Below are 27,873 nucleotides of genomic sequence, written 5' to 3'. Positions count from 1 at the left end.
TTCTAGATGCAAAGGATACAAAATAAATATAATTTCCCTATTTCTCTTTTTCTCATGCCTTTCCTGAGCCTTGGGAAGAAATCTCAACAAAGACGGAACATCCAGGGACCATGGCAGTCTTCCACTTAAGGGAATTTTAGTGTTCTTGGCTTCTTGTTCCACATAGCCTTATTGCCTTAGCTCTTCCAACTGGAACTGCAAGAGTTGTTGCAGTAGTCAGAAAGGACTGTTCATGTGTGTGTGGCCCAGATCTCAGGCTATCTGGAGGGCTTTCTCAGGGACTCTCACAAGAAGGCCTATCCTTAGATGCTGTAAGGGGCCCAATGGTGATCCCAAATAAGATATGTCCGTATCCTAAACTCCAGAATATGTGATTGTTATCCTATTTGGAAATAGGGTTTTGTAGCTGTAATTAATTTAAGGATCTTGAGAAGATTGTCCTAGATTATCCAAGTAAATCCAATGACAAATGTCCTTATAGGAGACACAAAGAGGAAAAGACCAAAAGAGGAGAAGGCATATGAAAACAGAGGCAAAGACTGGAGTGATGTAGGCACAAGCCAAGGGACACAGCAATCACTAGAAGTTAGTGAGGAACGAAACTGATTCTCCTCTGGAGCCTCTGTAGAGAGTGCAGCCCTGCCAACACGTTGATTTGGGACTTCTGGTCTTGAGAACTGTGAATGAATAAATTTTAGTTGTTCGAAGCCACTAAATTTGTGGTCATTTGCGATGGCAGGTCTTGGAAACGAATTCAGATGCCCTTCTCTGGAGGACATTTATCAGAGAATAAATGTTTCAGTTTGTTTCAGTAATGATCCTCACTTTCATATCACTTCCTTGTGTTTATTTTTGTCATTGTCTCAACAGTTATTACTTCCGGGTGGGGTGCTTAGATGAAATAACCTAACAGTGCCACAACTCTTGATGTGGTTGATCTGAACCTTGTCCCACAAATCTGCAACTGTTCAAGTTGAGATTCACATACTTAAGTCCCAAAGCATTTTCTGTGTTCAAAACAAACAAACAAACAAAAAATCCCATTAAAATGTGAAACTCCCTAAAAGTAACATCAGATTCAAGGATGAAAGCCGTAACGTTCAGGGTGCCCCTCTAAGTTACTGGATCTAAAAGGGGGTAAGGAGAAGGAAAGAAAGAATCCAGAAAAATCCCAATAATGTCTGTGAGGATTGAACACATTTCCTAGAATAGCTGGCCAAGTTCTGTAAGACATCAGACCCTCAGAAATACAAACAAATGAAAGCCAAATCTACCCTGGGCTAAATGTTAGAGGTGTCATAAAATTTATTTCAAAACAGGGGCGCCTGGGTGGCTCAGTGGGTTAAGCCTCTGCCTTCGGCTCAGGTCATGATACCGGGGTCCTGGGATCGAGCCCCATATTGGGCTATCTGCTCAGCGGGTAGCCTGCTTCTCCTCTCTTTCTGCCTGCCTCTCTACCTACTTGTGATCTCTCTCTGTCAAATAAATAAATAAAATCTTTTAAAAAAAAAATTTATTTCAAAACATATATCATGACCATCTCACCAAACAGCTTCCATTGAGGAAAGAGACTAAGGAAATGGAACCTTGCACCTTTTCCTTATTCTTACTGTGATTACAGCTTTAAAATGTGTAAATACAAAAAACCTTGTGACCAAAGTTCCTAGAGAAAATATTTAGAGCATGACAAGGGAGAAGAGTTTCGCCTGGAAAGATTAGCAGATTTTTTTTTTTTTTTTTTTCCCAAAAGGCCTTCAAGATAGGCAATACCTTGGAGAAATGCTAGGATTAAAATCTGGCAATGAGTTCTGTAGACTCAGAAACTGAAATCTCTCAGCACATGAGAGCAAACTCCTCTCTCATGAGCAAACCCATATCGTATAAACTCATGGAACTGCTGAAGAGAATCCAAATACCAATTAATTTCTTTTCATTGAGCACAACAATTACTGTGCAGATTAGAATGCTCAACCATCTGACCTGAGGCTTTCTTTCTCATTAGAAAGTCCTATATAATAATGAAGACTATAATCAGAAGATGGCTTTGTGAACACAGAACAAGAAAAATATACTGAGATAAATAGGTGATCAATAAGATAAATTTGAAAGGTTATTAGTAAGATGATTAACATAGTTTTAATGTCTAATGTCATTCTGCTCACCAACAGTTCCTCTTTCAGACGTTTGAAAAAGCACAGCCAACTATTTCTTTTGTGATTGTCTTTTATGCCTACCCAAATTCTGACCAATCCTACCTTCTGATAGGCTTATAAATTCATCTCTTTAAAGTGTTGCATCTTGGCTCTGATAATTATAGTTTCATGTGTTAATTCACAGGAGAAAGAACTTACTTCTATATATTTTTTCCCTCCGTTCTAAATGCAAACAGCATAGAACACTTTGGAGTTAATTACAACAGTATTAGTTCTCAACAAAACACAGCAGAAGAAACAACAAGGCAGAACATATTCTTTAAGATTTCTATACTGGGGCACCTGGGTGGCTCAATGGGTTAAAGCCTCTGCCTTCGGCTCAGGTCATGATCCCAGGGTCCTGGGGTCGAGCCCCACATTGGGCTCTCTGCTCAGCAGGGAGCCTGCTTCCCCCTCTCTCTCTGCCTGCCTCTCTGTCTACTTGTGAGCTCTGTCAAATAAATAAATAAATCTTAAAAAAAAAAAGATTTCTATACTGTAGTCCACAACTTTTGATCACTTTGCACAGTAACCTTTATTATTGCTAGGCATGACAGTGACCCAGTAGGTATAACAAGAAGCTGATGACCTCAACTTCCCGGGTGGCCCCTGGTATAAAGCTTGACTTTGATGTGCCTAAACAAGCAAAGTATAGAATTTATGATGAGGTCTATTAGGATTGTAAAATCTTCTGAGAAGAAGCTGCCTAGAGCTTCCCTGCTTAAGAGATTTAAAAGCAGGCAGATCAAAGCCTGTGTCACTGAAAGTCCTGTTGGCTGTCATGAGAAGAGGGGTAAAAATTGCAAACCCTTTCAGTTGTTTCCATTACTGCAATGACTTGGAATAGACTAGAATGACGAAAATGAAGGGTGAATAGTTTAGGGTCATAATAACAGTAATCAAGGGTCATGTGCCACCGATACGGAATTTTTCTTTTGGACAACAAAGACAGTTTTTTATATTTTTTTCTGAATAGCTATGGTAACAGGTTTTATTTCTGAGTGCCTGGCTTCCTGTCTGTGGACGCAAGTATCTGAGTAATATGCCTATCCCAAACATTCTTTAGGATATTGAGGATGAGTCAAAAAGCAAGATGGACAAATGCCAAAAGGTTCCATGCTAATAGTAAAAATCTGTTTATCCACTGAGTTGCCAAACTGAATGTGGGGCAGGCAATAAGCAATGTTGTTACATCATAGTGCATGTCATCAGCTGGAGCATGTCATACTCTCTTTAATGAATACAGAGTTAGGATTATGTAGAAAGGAAGAGAAGATGCCAGAAATGCCTACATTTCTAGCATGCTAAGAAGGCAAGTCTGGAATAGAGTGATTTTCTTCAGGATAACCAACTCCTTAGGAGTGAGTGACATATGGTTTCTAGGGGGAAAACTCTTGAGTAATACTGATTATAATTCTGGGCTCTGTGGAACATTCCATTGACAGTGTATTTCTTTTTTTTTTTTTTTTTAAAGATTTATTTATTTATTTGACAGAGAGAGATCACAACTAGACAGAGAGGCAGGCAGAGAGAGAGAGAGAGAGGGAAGCAGGCTCCCCGCCGAGCAGAGAGCCCGATGCGGGACTCGATCCCAGGAACCTGAGATCATGACCTGAGCTGAAGGCAGCGGCTTAACCCACTGAGCCACCCAGGCGCCCCTGACAGTGTATTTCTTACAATACTTCCCTTAAAATGCAGTCCTCTTCAAATTGATGCCATGCCTCTTTTAAATGGGCTACTCTGTATATTCCAAATGAACTTTTTCCAGTTAAGAACTGTGTTGATGTAAATCTACGTTGGCAAGAGCGTCATTAGAGTCAGCTGGGAGTGACAGGCATGTTCTAGCCAATTCTGGCCAGTGTGTTGAAATATACTTCCCAGGCTACAGGAGCAAATGTACAAAGCATGCCCACGTCTTCACAGGGGTGACGTGCGGATCAGCAAAGCCATGGCTCTGTCAGAACATAAAACACATACCGGGAGCATTTCTGGAAAAGAAGCCAATGAATCAATCACAGCAAGAGCTACATAATCCTCACAGGTTAAAAGGTGCCAGGGCTCGCCCTTTCCCTTAGGGCAATAAAAAAAAAAAAAAAGTTTGTACATGTTGCTTTGCAGGGCACACTCTTAAGACACAAAAGATCATATTTCTTAATAACAGCCAGCTAGCTCACACAATATAAATATGCAAGCAGGCAACACAAACCAACAATTCGAACTCCAAAGAGAAAGCTATCTATGTTCTATCCATTTCATATTTGTTCTGTTTACAGATAGGATCATGAAACCATTCCCGTATAAATGTTAAAATGTGGCATAGTCCTGCTTTCTTTTGGAAATATTTTATTGCCTATACAGAAAACCTATGTATTTAATAAAATCAGTATCATTATAATGACATGTATGAAACACTGGGGCAAGTATGCATATTTTTTTCAGAAATACTTGGTCAGGGATGCCTGGGTGGCTCAGTGGGTTAAAGCCTCTGCATTCGGCTCAGGTCATGATCCCGGGGTCCTGGGATCAAGCCCTGCATTGGGCTCTCTGCTCAGCAGGGAGCCTGCTTCCTCCTCTCTCTCTCTTTGCCTGCCTTTCTGCCTACTTGTGATCTCGGTCTGTCAAATAAATAAATAAAATGTTAAAAAAAAAAAAAAGAAATATTTTGGTTCTTCAATCTCTAGTTGTAACATCATGCTGCATAAGAGGAATTTTTCTACCCAGTGCATGAACAAAATGGCAAGTTCATATTAGGAAATCTGCCCCAGGGCCATACATCTGGAAACTAGCAATTTCCTACTTGCCTTTCAGCATCTTCTCTCACACCTCTCATCCCTCCAGTGTAAGTATATGATAAGAGGTGGGAGGAACACAGCATTACTAGACAAAAAGCTGGAATGAAGACAGCCGGGTAGACCTGGCCAGCCCAGTTCCACTGCCTCTCCCTGCCATTTCTGTAAATAAGCTACAGGTGAATTAGTGAGCCTCAGTTATAAAAAACAGACCCAGGGGTGCCTGGGTGGCTCAGTGGGTTAAAGCCTCTGCCTTCAGCTCAGGTCATGGTCCCAGGGTCCTGAGATCGAGCCCCATTATCAGGCTCTCTGCTCGACAGGGAGCCTGCTTCCTACTCTCTATCTCCTCTGCCTACTTGTGATCTCTGTCTGTCAAATAAATAAATAAAAATCTTAAAAAAAAATAAAAATATAAAAAAAGAAAAAACAGACCCAAAAGAATGGCCATCCCAGCTGATGAGCTGTGCTTTTCTAACTGCACAGCCTCCACTGAGATCCTTGTCTTTGACTCACACTCATCACCAGTCTCTCATCCTCAGAGGCCCTGTAAACCCCCTCATCTGGTTTAAATCCCCAGCCCTCCCCTAAAACTCCAAACTCTCCACTGTAACTTCCAGTGCTCCTACTCTGTCCTCAGTAAAATCCCCTGTATTCTCAACCTCTTCTCTGTCTCCTGCACCTTATTGTGTAAACAGTACTAGCTGCCCATTGACGATGCTGCTTTACTTCAGCCCCGAGTGGTGCCTTCCACATTTTTGTACCACGACCCATAAAGGAGAAATGTTTTTCTTGCTCTTCTCTATTTCCAGAAAGTATCATGACCATTTTACTATTTAGTCTGCACCATCATTATATCTCTCCTGGATTCCTGCAATGATGTCTTAACTGGTTTCCCTATTTTTACCTCTTCCCCACATCTGTATTTGCCATACAGGAGCCTGGACAATTCTTATAAAACTCAAGACAGACTACGTCCCCCCTTAGGCAGATACTCCCATTGTTAATCCTCCTTTCTTTGATATACCACCCAGAAAAAAGATCTTCCCATATTGTCAAATCCTTTACTCCAGCCTCAAAACACTGCATGATCTAGCCCTCTTCGATCACTCTGCTCTCATTCTCTACAACATTCCCCTCCCTCAAACACCCCATCATATCCTCCCTCAGGGCCTTTGCACACCTCATTTCTGCCTAAAATGGTCTTCCCCTAGATTATTGTATAATCACTTCCCTTCAATCTCTGCTCAAATGTCACCTTATAGACTCCACCCCAAAAAGCTTATACAAAACTCTATCCTCCAGCCCTGCTTTATTCTTCTTTTTTTTTTCTTAAAGATTTTTATTTATTTATTTGACAGAGAGAGATTGCAAGTAGGCAGAGAGAGAGGAAGGGAAGCAGGCTCCCTGCTGAGCAGAGAGCCCGATATGGGGCTTGATCCCAGGACCCTAAGATCATGACCTTAGCTGAAGGCAGAGGCTTTAACCCACTGAGCCACCCAGGCGCCCCTAGCCCTGCTTTATTCTTCTATGCCGTACTTATCATCCTCTGACCCACTGAAATATTTATTTGTATGTTGTCCCCCACACCCCCATTAGAATACTGCTCCATAGGGGAAGAATTTTATCTTGTTGTTGTTGTTGTTAGTGCTATATCCCTAGAAGAGTGACAGATATAGAGTAGACACTAAGAAATTATTTTTTTGAATGGATGAAAGGATAGCAGGATATTCAGCTTCTGATTTTTACCCTGGTGAGCCAGTGTGGAAACAGATAAAATGTCTTCAGAGTAAGATGGTTTTCTGTATAGAGACCATCAGAACAGCTAGATGTATTCTAAGTATTGCATTCTCTTGCAACTTAATGAAAAGGCAGTCACAGTCCTTGTAAATAATGTCTCTGTTCTATGCACTGGAACTAAGTGCCACCAGTGGAATGGATACATCTGATTTGAATGGAAAGAAAATTGTGTATTCTGCTATTTCAGGAGGATTATCTTAGAAGGAGTAGGATATTATCTAACTGAAAATAGTGTAGATTGGTCTAATTGCACTGACTCTCACATTCTAACTATTGAGAGTGTTCAGTGAACACACTTGAAGCTTAGCAAGCTTAGCATGGGGTAATAACTCAAAATGTCACTTCCTTTTATTTGGTTGGAGTGAAGCTGTTAAGGAAGATAAAATTGACTGTGTTTCATTTAAGCCTATAAATCACTGGTGTCTTTGTTTGTTAGAAAGAGAGAGAGAGGGAAGGAGACAGAGTATGCTAGATGATGTTCAAAACCTGATTCCAGCCTACCTTCCCCTGAGATACTCTGAGCTGGACTCAAACTCACACAAACCCCATGTAGTTCCCATTGAGATTCAGTTGTTCCTTTGACAAAAAGAATTCATCTCCTGCCATTTCTTCTCCTTCCATACTTCACTCCATTTCCCTCCCTACTGAAATCTCCCAGGTTTTATGTTCATATCAAATTCCTTTCTAGGCCTCATTTTTCCCTTTTAAAAATATGATAATTAGATGAACATTGTGGGAAGGGAAAAAGAAGATGAGAGAGAGGGAGACAAACCATTAAAATAAGGTATGCTAGTGGCGCCTGGGTGGCTCAGTGGGTTAAGCCTCTGCCTTCAGCTCAGGTCATGATCTCAGGGTCCTGGGATCGATATCAGGGTCCTGGGATTGAGCACCTCATCAGGCTCTCTGCTCAGCAGGGGATCTGCTTCCCCCCCCCCCTCTCTGCCCGCCTATCTGTCTACTTGCGATCTCTCTCTGTGTGTCAAAGAAATAAATAAAATCTTTAAAAAAAAAAAAAAAGGTATTCTTAATGATAGGGAACAAACTGAGGGTGGCTGGAGGGGCGGTGGCAGGGATGGACTAGATGGTGATGGGTATGAAGGAGGGTGCTTGTTGTGATGGGTGCTGAGTGTTGTATGTAAGTAAAGAATTAGTAAATTTTACTCCTGAAACCAATACTACACTATATGTTAACTAGAATTTATAAAAAATTTAGAAGAAGGCAAATAAATCAATTCTACCTAATTCAATTATAGTGATGATTAATTAAATAATCTAACAAAATGCTCAGGCCCTTCTTTGTGACCATACCATTTCATACTCCATCTCAAATCTCAAGGGAGTCCCACTTCCAGAAACAAATCTCTGCCTCCTAAAAATTCCTTCCACTCTTTGCAGTTATGGCTGCTGTTTCAGTTACTTGAGTAACCACATTCTATGCCCCATCAGATCATAACTCTTGAGAGCAAAGACAATACCCTAATAGCATCCCACTCTGGGGAATATTTGACAATGTTTGGAAGCCTTTAGGATTTTCATAATAGGATGGGATTACTGACATCTCATGGATAGTGGTCAGGGTGCTCCCAACATCCTATAATACACAGGATAGCCCCCATAACAAAGCATTATTTAGATCCAAATGTCAGCAGTGGCAATGCTGAGAAACCCTGCTCAAGACTCAGCTCCAGAATAAATGCTGTGAAGTAGCCATAGGAACCAATACCAGATAAGGTTTGTAGAGACAGGTTTGGAACGGATGATATAGACTTAGATGCCAAGTAGAGGACTCTGAACTTTATCTTGCAGACCAGGGATTGGTAAATTATGGCCCAGTGGGCCAAATCCAGCCTCCTATAATTTTTTTGTAACTAGTTTCATTGAGATAACAATTTTATGTCTTGGGCCGCTTTGGCACTACAGTGACATAACTGAGTAGATGCCACAGAGGCTGTGGCCCATAAAGCTTGAGACATTTACTCTCTGTCTCTTAACAGAAAAACATCAGCTTACCTCCACCATAGATAGCGGGAAGAGACGGCAGAACTTTGAGGTAATTAAGGAGACAGCACAGGTAGCATATCCTCAGAGGGAAGGGACTGGTGGCACAAAGATAGTTAGGATGTTTTTGAACTAGCCCAAACATAAGGCTGATGCTAAAACAGATAGTGGTATCAGGAAAAAACAGAAAAGCAAACAATATCAGATGAACTAATCTATAGGCCTAGCCAGAGAAAGGGCAAAAGAGAAGTCAAACATGACTGAGAAAGCAGTGGTTCTAGGAACAGAAATACAAAAACCAGAAGTGGGGAAACAGTGAGCTCAATTTTTCACATTATATCTGAGGTGAGAGTAGAGCTCCCAAGTGGAAATGTCCAGAAGGGACACACAGATCTTGAGCCAGGCTTAAGAGTTGGGTTTTGTCATATTTTAAATGAAGCTAGCAACTGGTGCTGGGGCAGACTTCAGGTGGACGGTGCAGGGAGCATGCTGAAATGAGGCCAAAGGGCTAATTACATAATGGGAGGGCACTTCAATTTAATGTGCTGGAAATGAAGTCAATGAAGGAGGAGAAGAGAGATCTCAGAGAAATAGGAGTTAAACCAGTGAATAAGAGTGTTTCAAGGAGGGGTCAGCAATAGTAACAAATGCTAATAGCATACTGTCATTGCTGATGCTGAGCATATCAGTAAGTGATTTTAAATGCAAAGGCAAAACTGCTTTTAATTTATGCATGCACTTGTTCCACTGTGAAGAAAACCCTCAAGATGAAGGGAAGATAATGCTCCTCCTTACTTTACAGTTGGTTCACTGTTGACTTTCACTTTTTACTCCAAAGCATATCAGTCTTCTGGAGTCTCTATAGTGTAAAAAGAGAAGGAGGGGACCAATGGGAGATGTTCCTCTAAGAAAAGTCTGTCAAATGATGGTTCCAGCGTCACTTGTAGAGTTGTCCACAGATGTGACTTCTGGGGCCCCAGCTGAGATCTGCTGTGGGTGCAAGGCCGGTTCCATAGACGTGACCACATAGACGTCTGTGTAAGGACCACACTCTCCAAAGGGCCCTGTGCTGGACTGAAGGCTCTGTTTTTGCGGTCAGGAAATTCCTCACACTCCTTTGAGCAAGTGTTTCTGTATTTTTACTTTACATTGGGCCTTGTGAATTACAAAGCCTGTCCTATGCGGGAGTTTGAGTCTAGAATTAAGTAAATTCTTCAGAAGATTACAGAGGTACAGAAAAATCAGACTCCTCACTTGCTCAGCTTTCACTTATTTGTATGGTGATCCTACACTCTTAAAATGTTCATGTTGGTGCTCTTTGGCTTGAAAGCTGCCATTAGAGGGTACACATTTTTCATGGACCAGTTCTACATTTATTTACATCTGTGTAGCTACCAGGTAGGTAGTAAGTAGAGGGCGGTGGTAAAACAGGGTAACAACACCTCACGTTCCGCTTCAGAATTGGAATTACACAGTCCAAATTCAGTGTGTTTACTTTCAACTGAGCAATTCAGATGTGAAAAGTCTGTAAGGACCAATGTCCTTCTTCCAACAGCGGAAGTCCCAGTGGTTCAAGGATCACCAGGCTAGTGTATTATAAGGTCTAATGTTGCACCAGGATGGTTTTTAGGCATAGGTGCTATGGTTTAGTGAATTTTTAAGTGCTGAATTAAATGATGAGAAGGTTATTTCCTTTCCAAATCTCTTTCTGTCATTCTTAAACTGTCTTAAGGAGAAAGGCTTAACTGGTCTTTCACATCTCTGTATTACTTGCTAACTACCATTTTAAACAGAGAGCAGACTTCAGGCTCAGAACCTTCAGCAGGTCATAGAATCCTGCTACACTTGAATCTGTACAATCTTTCTTACCTGTATTTGTTTCAGTGATCTTCTATGCATGATAAATGACACAGGTTTCGAATTTACAGTAATGTTATAAAGCTTCTTTCCTAAACATATAGACCTTTAAATAAAAATGTAAGTCCATTATAAAAATTAAATGTAAAACAGTGCAAATGATTCATGGATGGACCTTAAACTGGAAAGGTTATACACGAATGATCACACTATTAATGATATTGCTATTGTTATTAATTAGAAGGCTTTATTAAAGGAAGCCAGGTTCTATTCAGAAGAGAGCCACATCATTCAACCTTGTGCGTCATCAGCCTCCTATTCATATATGGCTTAGTTATTACTACCCATAAATCACATGTTGTTCTCTTTGGCACTCAATCAATAGAGAGTCATAAAAAAAAAAAAATCACACTGCAGAGAATAAAGCAAAGAAAACAAATACTATAAACCTAAAGAAGGTAAATAAGCAGAAATGATAATCTAAGTATCCTTCTCAATCAGAAAGTTGCTTACTTCCAAAGACCAACAGTACACACTCATCATATGTAAATATAAATATGAAATCAGTCCTATATGAAAAAAACACATACCCTATTAATAACAATATACAGAGGAAACCACTTTATTTTAATAATGGCTAATTTGATCAGAGAGCTACTCATAAAGGTAATGGAAAGGAAATTTGGTTGGTTTGAAATTACCACAATGTAAAAATAAATATAGATTGAACTATAGAGAAAATATTTACATTAAAATAACATTTCTATGCTAAACATATTCAAAAAGGTTTCCGATTATTCAATTTTACTTATTCTGAAGATCTACTTTGGAGAACTGATGCTTAGTTTCTGCCAGTTCAAAGTTTCTCTAAATTGTCATCCTAAAAAAGGAACTATAAAAGGTGCTTTTTTTTCTTTTTTTTTAAACTTCTCCTCAAAATCTTGACATCTCCTTTATAAGCTTAGGTCTTGGTGTATAATTTAACCACTATGAATTCTAAGAGATAAGGATTAGTCATTAGAGCTTTACAAGCTAGTTATTCAGTAATTTCCTAAGAATCACAAATATATTTATGTAAGTTTATTGTCTTTATAAATACAACAGGCATAATTTACTTTCAAAATGTAAACTAAATATTGTTAAAATGTATATACTTGACAAATTTGTGATACTCTTACATACTAATTCATACATATATACCACAGTTAAATTAAACCAGTCTAGTGTGTGCAAACCCAGAATACACACACACACACACACATACACAGGCACAAACTCATGGTGACAAAGTCCATATAAATGGTTAATCATTGAATTTGAAATTTCTTTCCACTAGAGCATTCAAATACCACATTACCAGGACTTCAAGGCTGGAAGAGTATGGATCTCCCTGGCAGTTTAGCATAAGAGGCACAGTAATGGAAGAGATGTTTCTCAATTAAACAACAAATATTTACTAAATGAGTATTATACAGGTGTCACTTGGCACTCCAGATGGATACAGAGATTGCCATACTTTAGGAACTAATAGTTCAGCTATACAGACAAATTGCACCCATGAAATAGAAGATAGCAGAAGATATAAAATGACAAACAAATAGCAAGTTGTTGTGCTCTCAGAGTTCAAAGACAGGTATCACCAAATGAAGTCAGGCAATTTGGCCCTGTATACACTGGCTCACAAAAACCCAAAGTCAGGCCACTGATTCCCAAAGTTCTCACTCCTTTTCTTTCATTAAACTTTACATTTTCAAATGATGTCCTGACCCGAAGAAGACAATCTCAGAACTGTCACTTGAAAGAGGAAAGACAGCATTTATTTCTGGCCCCAGAGACAGTTCTATTCAAAAGGCAGGTATCTTGTTAAGTCAAGGGGACGAGCCCATAATGAAGGGATCTGGAATGAAGGCTGGCAGACGAACAGAAGGAGATTGTTTTGAGGTACGATGGGCTTTGGTCCTCCTATCCGCCTATCCGGCTATCCGGTCGTTCGCAGCCAGCCTGTGAGTCAGGCCAGCTCTGGTTACCAAGCAGTTTGCTGCTCTGTTGCTTAGTGACTTGAGCCTGCAGACCATCATTTCCAGCTGGCTCTTCTGGAGCTAAACATTAATAGATTTTTGAGTTGATCGATTTAGAGCCCAAGCCTTCCTTGCCTTTTCCTCTGAATCATTGAAAATAAAATTATTCTGATTGGTTTTGTTTTTATGCCAGTCTTATTTTAAAAACTACTCTGAATCAGAATACTCTCTATTGACTCTGAAGCCCTCCTTCACCAAAGACATATATTTCTCCTGTACATACATTCACTTTCATAATAAAAAGAACTACATTCTACAAGCTACATGTGTAAACAAATAAACTGAGATTCTACACCAAGAATGAATTCTGCCCCTGCCCTTCTGTGAACTTCACCACTATTCTGGTAAAGTCACTGAACACTCATTGTTTTTGCCTCAATATACATTCAAGGTAGAGACATAAATGTCAATGTGACTCTTAGCCAAGGGTTGCTTTGCTGAAAGAATGCAGGATAGAAAGTTAGACCTTTGTTAAAGTTTGAACTCAACTTACTTCATGGCTTCAGAGCTACATGATCTTGGTTATACAAAAATGTTTGTGGACCCTGGCATCTGCATATGGAAAATACAGCTAATGATACTTAAATTCAATTCTTGTTTGTTTTGAAGGCCAATGTACATAAAGAACCTGACGCTGGGGGCCTGGGTGGCTCAGTGGGTTAAAACCTCTGCCTTTGGTCCAGGTCATAATCCCAGGGTCCTGGGATGGAGCCCCGCATCAGGCTCTCTGCTCAGCAGGGAGCCTGCTTCCCCCTCTCTCTCTGCCTGCCTCTCTGCCTACTTGTGATTTCTGTCAAATAAAAATAAAATCTTTAAAAAAAAGGAACCTGATGCTGAGCTGGAACAAAATCATTAAGGGCTATGTTATAATAAATCTAAGATTATAAGCTATGTTATTATGAACCTAAAGTTTTTATTCCAAAATGAAGTTGGATGATTCTTCTCATATTAACGGACGATCTCATTTTGTGAATAAGTACTTCATGTGAAACAGAGAGCATTTATGCCTTTAACATGAAAGATAAAATGATTTTTTTCTATTTTATATATGCAGAAGAGGCTGATACATTGAAATGGTATATAATTGAAGATGCCATAAAAGAAAATTTTAATTAGTTTTATTATTATCTATAGATTTCCATATTTTCTACCTAAAATCATGGCTTCTAGATTGTATCTTAGAGTGAATACCAACTGATTTTCATTCTGAAGGCCCTGCAGCCTTTTAATGAGTCACAGAATTATTAAAGAATTCTGTCCCTCTTTTCACCCATGTGGCGTCTACCTCACTCACTTACAACACCAAGCTGGAACTTGTTTTTAATTACTTATCTTAAATGTACCATAGTTTGTTATCACTTTGTAAATTTAATTAGTCAATTTTTTACTTGTAAATATCAAATGCCTTTATAACCATATGACTTTTAAATAGAGACTCTACAATTGAAAAAGGTTGAGTAACTAAGGTCAAATATAAGTGGCCAGTGGAGCTAGAAATAGAGGGCTTCAACTCTACTAAAGTGATCACAGTTTTAAAAACATGATTTCTTTTCAAAAGCAAATCCATTAAAAAAACAATGACATAATTTTGCTACACTGGTGATAATAAAACTTCTTCCTGAAACTGCTACTTGAAGAATAATTTTAGCAACTTCCGTTCTAAAAAAAACATAAAAAGTGCTGGAGCTCATTTAATTACCTAACCTCACAGGAACTTGTTACTTATAAGGATATGTATACAAAGAGTGACTGTGAAAATTAAAACCATGATTGAAAAATAATTTTAATGAACTCTGAGATTCGATTCAATTCTTCTCAATTCAACACTTCTGCCAAGTTTACAAAAAAGATTGTTTTTGCTTAAAGGTGTATTTACCATTAGTAGAAATGGCTTCAGCTGGTGTAGATGTGCTTCATGTGTTCTCTCTTGATTTGATATAAATGTCAAAAGTCACAGAAAACACATATGTGTAATAAACTGCCAGGTCATTTCAGAATTTTCTTCATTTTGCCTCAGCAACCATTTGTTAAAGTTTTTTCTTTGTAATTTCTTAAATATTGCAAGCCAATTGGCAACTTATTTAAGACGAATATCCTCCTGGGGTGTTCTGATTTGTAGGAAAGGCGAATCAATCTTTTAAAAGCTACAGACACCCTTAACTTCCAGTGCCCCCAAGATTTCCGCTGAAAATAGACAGCCAATTACACCAGGGACACAGCTAAAGATTCAGCCAAGTGACCCCACCCAACATGCCTACAGTACTTCCTGTTGTGCTCCCCAGATAATTTCCCCAGAAACTTCCTTCCCACCTCCTGGTATCACCCTATACCCACAGCTCACCTCTGGGTTCTCAGCTCCTCAGAAAACACTAGCAATGCCTGTCTCTGGATATCTGTACCATAAAGGACAGAGAAAAGATCACCTTAAAGTTACATAGGGCAAATATAGAACTAGAACAAGGGAGAGAGTCCTCAAATACCATCAATAACGCTGGCTTTGAAAACCTACTCATGTGCCCGTGTGTGCATGTGTGTGTGCACGCTACAAACTCTCTAAATGGCTAGATTACTCCTTTATAGATAGGGAAGGGTTTTTTCCTCCCTTCTGTAATTTGAAGAAAATTTATAGCATATTTCTCTTTTAATAACCATAAAAACAAGTACAGTTGCTGAAGAAATTATGACTCAAGAAAGCAAATGTTTACTTTTAAACATGAACAGTTTTATATCTAATGCCAAAGCCAGATAAAGAGAAATCTATAATAAATAAAAATATGGCCAAAAGCACTTATCTAGCTCCCTAAAAATCTTTAAATTACCTAAAAGTCTCCTGCAAGAGGCCTTTCAAAAATACATCTAAAGAAATTATTTTGTTAAGGATGTTACTAATTGGTTCTTCTACCTTTAAATGTTATAACTAAAAACACACATATATTTACAGAATTTGTGAGGGTAAGGCATACAACGAATATTACCTAAGATACCAACCTACCCGGAGAAACCTTAATCCCTAATTTTACTTATATACCCCCTAGAACACTTTTCTTCATTCACAGTGTACATTAAAAAGAAAACCTGAAAAACATAAAGATTTTCCTGACTCTCTGATTTTCCTGAAGTAAACTTATATTGGAAATTATGTTTTCTTCACCAGAGATCACGGCTGACTTTGGAGTTCTCGACATCTAGAGGGAATCCCTTACTCAGATGAAAGCAGAGTCTTGTCTATAATCACTAGACTAGAAGGAACTAAATATTAAGTAAAAATGATAAAACAGAGTGGTAAAAAGCACAGACATAGAGGGTTCTAGTTTAACACACAATACAAGACCAAAAAAACAAAAAACCCCAAACCCAAAAAAACACTGTTCAATAAACATTAGCTAGTGATGTAATTATTATGAATAATCATTGAAAGAACTGCTATAGATTCTGAAGAAGCGGCAGATTATTTTCATTTGGGGGAACAGGAGGAAGCTCTCAGGAACAAAGAGATTTGAATGAAATGTGGAATGGGGTAGGAAGGGGAGAGGCGTCAAGTTCTATGGTTCCACCTCAGGAATAGATCTCCTCTCTGCCTTCTCCTTTTCCATAGTCATGAAACTGACATACACCTATTATTCTTACAAACTCTTGGTCTCTTTGCATATTTTCTCTTTAGTCCAATCCATTCACAAACAACTGACGAGATAATCATCAAGTGATCCTGAAGATCCAGGCAAACCAAGGCTGGAATAATAGACATGTATTACATGTAATAAGGAAAATATTTACTTACAATGACACTCATTCAATGTAGATCCCTGTACAGTACACTGTAATCTACACATACTATACTTAATAAAACCACAACACCTAAAAGATACTTTACTATTCCCAGGAAACTGGGTAATGGGAAAATTGAGGCATTATGACAAGTAACTTGTTTAAAATCATACAACTAGTAAATGGGAATTAAGAATTAAAACTCAGGTAGGCTGGCTTCTGCTTAGGTGCTCTCCGCACAAGTCACACAACACCTGAAGCATTGTGTCAACTCAGTATGCTACTCTTGAAACAGGTCATGAAAATCCAAATGAATTTTGGATAAGAATAACCACAATCAACCTGGTAAATATAGCACAATAAAGGTGGAATGTGTTAGGATGTTTAGTTAAGAGAACAATTTGTTTAAGAAAAAAAAAAAAACCTGTTAACACTGAAAATATTGATTAATGGGTGTATGAGGAATAATTGAACAAGGTCCTGGCTTTCTAGCAGGTTACTCCATGCCTCTTACCTTAAGGGCTACATTAAGGAGAGAGGAGAGATTCAGGCTGTGTGGTTTTCAAAGCAGATCCTGGACCCAAGCATAACAATTACAGGGAAGGAGATTTCAACTGTATATTAGCAAGGACATCCCAATCAATAGACTTGCCAACAAACAGAATTTCTCTGTAAGACTCTCATCCAGGAAGTGTGCAGAGATGTTAAAGGGCTGGTCATCATAAATGTTATTCCATGAATTCAACTATGGTATAAAGGGTAAAGCAGGTGGCGATAATGTTCTGTGATTGAAATGGGCTAGCTATTCACCCAATCTGTTTGATCTTGTTCCTGGAAACAGCTGAAAATATGTCCCATCGTCCTTTGCAGTTAGATGTGACCATTGAGCTGAGTTCTAACCAAGGAATAAGTGATATGTGTATTTTTAGGCCTGCCTCACAAAAACTCACACATTTCATCTTCCCATTCTTTTCCCCTGATTCCACTGAGCATGGTATCCTTAAAAATCATGTGTCATAAATAGTGGAGCTACAAGGTGGTAGGATCCCAGGTTGCTGAAACACTCCAGGGTAGCATACATGCCCCTGAGAAGCAGCAGCAGATGAAACCATTTAGGGTGTCAATCCACTAAGATTCGGAGAGTATATTGTAGAGCAACATGATTACCTTACTTAAATGCCTTCCAATGGGATTTATTTTTTCAACTAGAGGGCAAATTATTTCAGCTCTTACTCAGTTCTGTAATCAGTATGTACAAATTAAACACTTTCACCTCAATAAACTTAAAAATATTGGACGGACAGGAATAGCAGGCACAGTAACCAACATTCTGAGGTAAACATATAAGGCATGTATTTAAATGGCTCATCATCTAATTTAGGAGGAGCAAAGGATTTGAGTGTGGTAGTGGTAGCAGCAGTTTAGGTAGCAAAAAATGTAAATACATCAAAACAGTTTGGAATTTTTTTTTTTTTAATTCTGCATAGTGTTTAGTCGAAGTTATGAAAGCACAGGTAGAATAATATTTGGGGTTTTTTTTTTTTAAGATTTTATTTTTTTTTGTCAGAGAGAGAGAACAAGTAGGCAGAGAGGCAGGCAAAGGCAGAGAGAGAAGCAGACTCCCTGCAAGGAGCCCCATGCAGGACTTGATCCCAGGATCCCGGGATCACGACCCAAGCCAAAGGCAGCCGCTTAACCAACTGAGCCACCCAGGCATCCCTAGAATAATATTTGCTAAAAGATACCTATGGCTATTACAAAAGTCTTGGGGATCATTGAACCAACATGAGGATGTGAGGTACTCTTTCCAACTCCCTTGCTGGATGCTTTTAGGCCACAAAAGATAAGAGGATCATCCTGAGTTACTGAGAACGATATTATGATTTTTATTTTCCATTTCCATTGCTCTTTTGATGCCTCCCTGATCTAGCTGAGACATGATATACCAAAATAAAATATCGTCAGAAAATTGTGCTCTTGGTGTTTCCCCAAACAGCACCAGAAAAGGAAGTGCCAGAAATTTCAGAAGAAAGCCTGTCTTCATGAGATTTCCTGCCTTCCTTACATCTCAATATGTCTAAATAGTTCAGATAACCTTCAGATGAACTCTAGGTTGCTTCACTCAGTTGGAAATCGAGCAACCGAGCTGAGGCTTACCTATTCAACAATGAGTACAATTTAGGAAGTGTAATTTAAAAAACGTATCTCAACCAAAAGGGACATTGGATATCAAAATTCTGATATCTTCATAAACCAGAGTCAGCTTTCCTGCTCTGGCACCCTACTCTGGCCTGATTTATAAAATATGCATAAAACAAATTCACCCATTATGAAGAAGATAACAATATCCATGCGGAAAATAAATGAGCAGCTTTCCTGCTCTGGTTTGAAGCCATCACTCTCCCTCAGAGCATCTCCCAGGGTTTAACTATGTCTTTTACCCCATACTTAACCTCTAATTTTTTCAACAATACCTTATTCAGAGAAAAGTGACTTTTCCAGAATTTCTTTTTTAAGCTTGGATAATGCATGGTTTTTCTTACCTCCCATATAAGCATTTTATCTAAATAACACAGAAATGCCATCTAGTTAAAATCCTGGAGGAAATAAGAACACTTCTCCAGTGAGAGTTCTAGCTATTTGAAATTAAAATTCTGAGGCTGGACATTTCTTTGGGTGGGATATGTATTTCCTTTGTCATCTATTTACATCTATGATGTTAATACAGCCCAGGGTATGGCCATGTTGCTAGTTTAGATTTTGACTCTCTCTCTTTCTTGCTGCCTTTTTCCTATAAGTCTTTTTTCTGATTTATTTATTTATTTGATTTGCTTTGCCATTTTTGGCATGATCTTTGGTTTGCTATTGAAAAAATGTGTAAAAAAATCAATTTCCCAACTACCAGGTTCATTATTTTTTTGTTTCAGCTGTTTTCTTTCTCATAATATTCATTTTACCAAAATGTGCAGGTAGTGTATAGAACATACTGCTACCTAAAATAAGCCAAATATGTATCACAGAAACCCCCCCACACACCATCATAGCTTAGAATTGCCTCTCCTCAGGCAAAACACTATAAGGAGCTTAGACAATAGTAAATTTTAATATTTGCTTTTATAAAAGCAGGAAAATATCAGGACTCATCTAAAAAACTAGGTGAAAAATATGCATAAAAATTCACCCATTATAAAAAAGGTAACAACATTCACGAAGAAAATAAAAATATTGACAAATCACAGAATCCAAAATCAAAGAACAAAACAATATTACCAAGTAACAGCCAGAAATTTCCTGCACAGAATTCCTAAACCCTTTCTTCTTTCCATTGGAAAGACATGTTTGAGTTTATAAATACATTAAAGTCAGTGGCAAAGGAGGGGCTTGAGGGGGCACACCATTATACACACAGCACACACTCTCTCCACACACATCTCTGTTCAACTGGGTGTTATGCAGAAAGGAGAGCAAACTATGATTTTCCTCCTCTCCTTTCTGGTCCTTTATTTCCTAGGTAGTTACAGGACCTGGCAGGGATATTAGCTTATGAAATCAAAGAAACGCCACCACATCGGTATGGGAGTAAAACTGCATTCTTATTTGACATCTGGAATCCAATTTTCCTGTAGGAACTTGCAATAGGAATTGAACTTTGGAAACCACCCACTTGAAGGATTCCCAGTCTAAAGGATTGCTGCTTTGACTAGGACAACTGTGGGATCCCTTGGTAAGGTACAAGACTTCCCATAAATCACAGGTGAGGAATGATGAGAGTCCTCCCTCCCCACCCCCAAAAGCGAAAGGGCGGGAGGCGCACAGATCACCCGGGGGTAACCGCCACCAATTCCGGTCAGCCTCGAAAACCTTACCACGTATGTGCCACCGTGAAACGCCGCTGTTTAGGGATGTTGCTGCTGAGAAGCATCCTCCGCAGGAGCCTGGGGGAATTTCTTGGAGAAATCACTGGAGAGAGCTTAGGAGAGACCGATTTCCTGGCTGGCTTGGACTTCTCCTGCTGCAACAGGTTTTCCCGCAAGGATTTCACAAGGTCCTCATTCAGCCAGGGGTTTGGACAATGCGGATTATCCACTTCAGGTACTGTTAAGGTGTCCGGGCTTGTCGTCTGCTGAGCCATTTTCCGGGTCAACTTTGTATAGCTGGCGACAATCCAGGGCAACGTGGTTCCCTGGCGTCTTTCCAGTGGCGGCTTCTCTCAGAGTCCGGGGAAACGTCCAGAGAAGCAGGTCCGATCCGGCTGTTGTTAGTTCATTTGGTCGCCTGCCTCAGTCTCTCCGTGAAGGTGGGGCTGGGTGTAGACGAGAAGAGCGCACTCCTCAGCGGAAGCCTGTTAAACGTCACCCCTCCTCTGCGATCCCCTGCCAAAGATCACTGACGAGCTAGCAGGGCAGGGGAATATGGAGGGAAGCCTCTGCGTTAGCCTGGCTTTGTCAGCGCTACAAAGCAGCCTGTTAAACTATTGGAACTAATGCGCCGCAGCTGCTCCAGTGACTTCTGCTTATGTACAGAAAAAGTCCTGGGGGGAGGGCTTAACCATCAGATGCCTGCTGCTTGGCTGTTTGGCTAGTCTTTCCATTTGCTTATTCCTGAATCCAAAGGAAAGAAAAACTTTGAACTTGACCTTCCTCTCCCGCAAGGGTTATTTATCTGCCGTCAGTCCCCTTACAAAAAAGAAAATTGCTAGTCCTTTGCTTTTTATAAGGGAAGAATAAACAAGCACTAGCTAGATAAGGAGGAATACTTCCCTGTTTGCTAAATTCAATCTGATGCACCTTAGAAGACAAATCCCAAGGAAATAAAATGGACTTTTTTTTTTTTCCTCTTGTTAGAAACTAAAACAAAAGGTTTTAAAATACCACATATGGAACACATTACAGGTTGCTGTTGTGTTGTACAACCTTGCTAATTATGGCTCTTTCAAAGCATGGAACAGCAGTATTTACATCCAAGAATAGTATTTGTGATCTCTTTGGATTTAAACTGACGACCTTCCAGAGGGGGATACAGTTTTCCTAAGGATAGTTAAAAATGATTTTGCAGTTTCAATTATTACTGATGGTATAGTAATTATTACTGATGGTATAGTCAACTATAAAAGGGTAAAATAAATCTAGCTTTTCATAGTTATTTCCTTATTTTTCTTTTGATGTAAGATTCTCATTTGTGATCAACATGGTTTCAACACACTCAAAGGAGGTTTAAAATTTAAAAAAAAATTTCTTGCCTATTTAATTTACTACTGGAAATAAATTTAAAATGTTACAACAATTCAAGTAAGTAAGCAAGTATTATAATAAAGCCTATTAAATCTCATTGTATGGAGAATGGAAATGCAAGCCTTTAACACCGGATTGTAAGGGAGCCCAAACGTTTGCATAGAGATGTCCCCAGCAGTCTAGGGATGTTACAGAGAGTTCAGGATTGAAATCAAATCACTTTTCTCAGGAACTAAGAATATTTCTTTTGTATTTTAAAAACACAATGATTTAAGAAGGAATTAAAAAATACATCCAGATAAAACAGAGAACAGAATAGTCTGATTCAGCTGGGGGTTTTGTGTGTGTGTGTTGCTTTTTGGTTTTTGGTTTTGGTTTCTACGATTACTATTAGGTCAGTTTTTAAAGTTTTTCCCACCTTCCTCCTTCCCTCCCTCGGTATTCCACCTTAAATTTAAATTCTTTGTCTTTAAATTGTTACAGAAAAAGATACGCTGAGGTTCTGTTTACAGGAGCACGGGGTCACCACCTGGTATAACTATAACAATTTAATGAGCCATACGTTCCATGACTTAATCAGAAAATCTGTTCTGCAAATACTCAAATTTTTAAAAATCAACATGTGGGGCGCCTGGGTGGCTCAGTGAGTGAAAGCCTCTGCCTTCAGCTCAGGTCATGATCTCAGGGTCCTGGGATCAAGCCCCTCATGGGGCTCTCTGCTCAGCAGGAAGCCTGCTTCCTCCTCTCTCTGCCTGCCTCTCTGCCTACTTGTGATCTCTCTCTGTCAAATAAATAAATAAAATCTTAAAAAAAAAAAAATCAAGATGTGATTGTTCTTAAAGAATTTTCACCAGTACAAAAGGTTTCGTCACTGCTAAACTTTAAGTGGTAAACAACCTTAGTTTAAACTTAAAGATGTCAATTTCTTCCTACATGTAGCACTAAATGAGTATCCAATTTCTGTAAAGTGGGCTGAAGGACTACTGTATTAGTAGTTGTGCAAAACAGGTATGCAATGCTTGCCCTCAAAGAACTCTTACGTTAATGGAAAAGACTGGACAATACTCAGGAGAAGGCACCAGAACATGTAGTAATAATTATCCGGTACAGAAAAATAAAATGAAAAAGGTATGCATAACTGATGAGGAAATGTTAAGGTGGAGTAAAGCTTGCAGATGGAGAGGATCAAAAATTAGTGGAAAGGAAGATGACAAAGAAGTGCCTTCCAGGATAAGGAACTAGAATGTGCAAATGCGGCAAAGAAGAAATAAGTAAGTTTGTCTGGAGAAAAAATAAATAAATAAAGCCCAGTAGTCAATAGATGTAAAACTTATTCAGGTTTGTAGAAATGAAAGAATTCAGATAGCAGAATAAAGCGGGGTGGGGGGGGACGGACACTAAACAACAGGTAGCAAGTTGATATGCCCAGCCCTCAAAATTTAGAAAAATTTCCCACTGTCTAAAAACAGTTCTAATCAGCAAACATCTGTGGGCATTTATTTTGTGCTAGACACTATATGAAATGGTCTAGGATATTTAAAGATTAGCTAGATGCTGTCCACGTTGTCTGGGCATTTATTATCTTGTAAATTAACTGCAAAACAATTCACATGTCAAAGTATAGCCCAAGTACCTAATGAGAGCCAGAAAGCTGAAGATACTTAATGTCTGGTTTTAAGTAGAGAAACGTGATTCTCAATGACCAAATAAAGGAATCTGTAAGACTAAGAATACTATAGGCCATAAAATGGAAAATTCATTGAGTTCAGGATATTCTAGGTTCTAGTTCTTGCTTTCAGTAACTTCATTTAAAAGGAGTAAAATATTTACAAGTTAGTCTTCTCATAAGTGGCATGTCATGTAGATGCTCAGAGATTAGGTACTCTGTTGATGAGAATAACTAAGCTAAAATGGAAGATATGATAATATTCTATTGAAAATTGATTGAGGATTGTGGTAAACAAGTTCTAAAACTGAGCAAAGGCATTCTGCAAATTTCCCATTGCTTTAGTGCTTATTAAAGGACTCCACTGTAGACATAGAATTAGCTGCCCTTCTATAGGTTTCCCTATCCTATCATTATTTGATTAATATCCTAATATCTGGGCGCCTGGGTGGCTCAGTGGGTTAAGCCGCTGCCTTCGGCTCAGGTCATGATCTCAGGGTCCTGAGATCGAGTCCCACATCGGGCTCTCTGCTCATCAGGGAGCCTGCTTCCCTCTCTCTCTCTCTGCCTGCCTCTCTGTCTACTTGTGATCTCTCTCTGTCAAATCAATAAATAAAATCTTTAAAAAAAAAAAATAGTTTCTTTAAAAAAAAAAAAAATCCTAATATCTACAATTACCCTCCTGAATCCCCCAAATGATATATGGCATTCACGCAGCTTTTTGAAAATAAAATTAATTTTGTTTTGAGAATTCTTTGCCATCCTCCCTTCAAATAATTTGGAAAACCCCATAGCATTTCAAAATCATGCTTGAAAATCACTGCCTTAGGATATACAAATTGTAAAGTTCTGAAGATAACCACAGGTGGGTGAGGTTTGGATAAACTGGTGATTTTCTTTGTAATAATGCAGAGGGTCAAAGGAACACTTTCAACAGGAATACGAAACAGTTTGCCTTCCTTTTTTTTTCCTTTATAACAAAATCTCTTTAAAATTAGCTGTCAGAAACTTTTCTGAAAAACACAGTACTGAAAATGACAACCAAATAAGGCCTTTGGTTTTAACAAGTGGAAATTTGAAAGTGGGCGAAATGTTTTGACAAAAGTCACCCACGCCTAGAACAGCAGATAACATCTCTTAATTTCATAACGGTTTTCCTAAATATCTTAATTTGTGGATTTTCTAAATTTGCTTTTTTAGATTATTTGGATCTTCAATAATATTTATTTAATTAATTATTCACAGGCACCAAAACAAATAAGAAATAAGATTTGTACAGATTCTGGAACAAGGATTGAAAACTGTCTAGATTAAGATATAAGCGGGGCACCTGGGTGGCTCAGGGGGTTAAGCCTCTGCCTTCGGCTCAGGTCATGATTCTAGGGTCTTGGGATCGAGCCCCACATCGGGCTCCCTGCTTAGCAGGGAGCCTGCTTCCCCCATCTCTCTCTGCCTGCCTCTCTGCCTACTTGTGATCTCTGTCTGTCAAATAAATAAATAAAATCTTTAAAAAAAAAAAAAAGATATAAGCAAGGCTGGATTTCCCATAATTTAAAGGGAGCAATAGTGCAGCTAATACAAAAGGATGGATAAATTAAAATGATTTATATGTGACTATAGAATGCATTATATGCTTCTGCCAACTGTGTTTTTTTGTTGTTGTTGTTGTGTTTTTTAAGATTTTATCCACTTATTTGACAGAGTGAGAGAGCACAAGCAGGCAGAGCAGCAGCGAGAAGCAGGCTCCCTACAGAGCAGGAGCCCAATGTGGGGTTCCATCCCAGGACCCCGGGGTTATGACCCAAGCCCAAGGCAGCGGTCCAACCCACTGAGCCACCCAGGTGCCCCTGCCAACTGTTTTAATTAGGTAAACAGTGTGTTAAAATGAGACTGCTTTTTAACCTGCCCATAGGATATAGTCTGTGGAAATGATCTGATAGTGGGAAAGTTTATATTGTCTAGTAGTTAAGAAGAGTGTGTTTGGAACCAAAAACCTTGTTTTGAATTCCAGCTATGATACTTACTGTTACTTGAATTCTGTGGATCAGTTCCTCATCTGTGAAACTGAATTATAATAACAGCTACTGCATAAGAATGCTGCAAAAATTAAGTATGTTAATACCCTTGATATAATGAGTTTAGAAGAATGCTTGGTATACAGTAAACACCAAATAAATGCCACCTGCCACTAGATGATAGCAGGAACTTAAAAAATTTACACTCAGTAGATATCACCTCTGTGCCAGGCACTTTGCATTGTATTTCATTAAATTCTTACAATAACTCTAAACGCATTATTTCATTACCATTATTTTACAGATGAGAGCATAAAGAGGTTAAATGACTTGCCCAAAATTGGGGCCCGTGGGTGGCTCAGTCGGTTAGGTGTCCTGACTCTTGATTTTGGCTCTGGTCATGATCTCAGTGTCATGATTTCAGGGTCCTGAGATCAAGCCCAGTGTCAGGCTCCCCACTCAGCAGGGAGTCTGCTTCTCTCACTCACTCTCTCCCTCTGCCCCTCCTCCTGTTCATGCATTCTCTTTGTCTCTAAAATAAATAAATAAATATTAAAAAACAAATTAACTTGCCCAAAGCCATATAGTTCAACAGTGTCAAACCAAGACTTCATTGTCTATGAAGTACCAGGGCCTCCTATTTCAACTCTACACTAAATCACCCCCCAAAAGAAAGTTGATCCAATACTTAAAATCAATGGTGGATCTTTTTACTAAAAAAATAGTAGAGATTTGAGTGCCCTGAGCTCTTCGTCTAGTTAACACTAACTTCTGCCCTTGGCTCTACCCAGGACATATACCATGGCAACCTGTGGAGCCTGCCAAGTCACGAAATTCTTACAAAGGCATGGTATTCTAGTAAGGGCAGCTCGAGGTGGAATTCCTGAGTGTTTTTTCATCTATATGTCTGTACTTCTTTGACACAAAAGCATTTTTATTAAACTCTATGGTAGTTTTCCAGTTTGCAAAAGTATATATTCTCAAATTATTTCATTTTAAATTTTCATTGTGATCATTTTTCATTTAGAATTTATATAATTATAAATTCTGATAATAAAATTATATCATCCCTACACTGAAAAGCACATCTGGATTTTGTGGAACAGAGCTTTTTAAATCATCATCATCATCACTAAATTTTTACCAGATTCTGGGCTGGTTGGCAGAGATTAAAAATAGTAAAATATCTACTTGAAAATAGGAGATACACACAACCCCTCCAACAAAGAAATTAAAGGATATCAAATTAATAACAGAAAAAACAATCAGTGTCTCAAGGGTTGAAGAATAACTAATATATATGTATCTTGACCATGTAACTTGAAGAAGCAGCGGAGTTGAATTTGAAAGAAGGTATGTGTGGAAGAATCATTATAAGACAGTTTGGAGGAGTAGATTATCATTGAGATGAAAGAAATGTTGGATTTTTAGACTCTTCCCTATGGAAAAGTTAGTAAAATTTACTTGGGATATAAACAAATAATAGGGAGATTTAAATTAAGATTAATTTGGTGGCAATGTGTACTATAGTTTGGGGGACGTGTAAAGGCTGTTTGTTTAATAGTTCCAACTCAATATATATCTGTATAGAAATGGAAAGAAAGGTGCTAATGACTCAATGTTTGGAAGGATTTGTTCACTGACTATGAGCATTCAAGCCAATAGGGAAGTCAAAAATAGACTGGTCATTTCTTAACCTAATCAATTATACTTTCCATCTAATTAAGTATGGTTCACCTAATTAATCATCAAAAGGCTACTAATGTAAAAAAAAAAATCTAGGGTTTATTAAACACAAGAAGTATATCTATCTGGATTTATAGTCGAGCTATATTTTGAGCATACAACATGAGGTTCCCGACTCAATTTAATAAAAATATTAAATGAGTTTTTTCCTAGATTAAATCTAGTTAAGCATATTTTTTCTCCTAGATTAGAACTAAATGTTAGAAATACTTCTACTGAAATAGTAAACCAGTATTTCATTTAAAAGAAAAATTATTTTATAGGGTACAACTAAAACTAGCAACATTAGCACAGCATATTTATTTTATTTCTTTTTTTTTTAAGATTTTATTTATTCATTTGATAGAGATTACAAGTAGTCAGAGAGTCAGGCAGGGAGAGAGAGAGGAGGAAGCAGGCTCCCCGCTGAGCAGAGAGCCCGATGCGGGGCTGAACCCCAGGACCCTGAGACCATGACCCAAGCCGAAAGCAGAGGCTTCCACCCACTGAGCCACTCAGGCATCCCTATTTATTTTATTTCTGACCAAATAGTTGCACTATAATTTTTGTAACACTTTGCTTTCCTCCTGATCAATTCACTTATAAAAGCTGCCAGTTCTGGAACAGAATTATTCTTGGTTAGTATGCTAAAATGATACACTAGAATACCATCTCTAAATAATAGCCAAACTTGAGTAAAGACCATAGGTTTTGATGGCCACTAAGATTTTAACACATTGTAACATCCTGTATTTCTGGG

At 38.6% G+C, this 27,873-nt stretch overlaps 1 protein-coding gene across 5 annotated transcripts in view; it reads right to left on the bottom strand.

The window, feature by feature from the left end:
• Positions 1–27,873, bottom strand: part of PDE4D (phosphodiesterase 4D) — a 1,277,424-nt gene that overhangs the window by 698,295 nt on the left and 551,256 nt on the right. Inside the window, exon 1 of one of the 5 annotated variants that reach the window (XM_032850087.1) lies at positions 20,343–20,950. The exons of the other annotated variants lie outside the window; for them this stretch is intronic. Within the exon in view, the coding sequence (XP_032705978.1) occupies positions 20,343–20,608 (266 nt within the window). The 5' untranslated portion in view covers positions 20,609–20,950. Of the gene's footprint in view, positions 1–20,342; positions 20,951–27,873 lie in introns of those variants that run through there. 5 annotated transcript variants of the gene reach the window in all.

This window comes from Lontra canadensis, unplaced genomic scaffold (assembly GCF_010015895.1).
Source record: "Lontra canadensis isolate GAN:19392208 unplaced genomic scaffold, GSC_riverotter_1.0 scaffold4, whole genome shotgun sequence".
Taxonomy (NCBI): domain Eukaryota; kingdom Metazoa; phylum Chordata; class Mammalia; order Carnivora; family Mustelidae; genus Lontra; species Lontra canadensis.
Note: the sequence above shows the minus strand (reverse complement) of the source record. Positions and strands in the feature narration are given on the sequence as shown.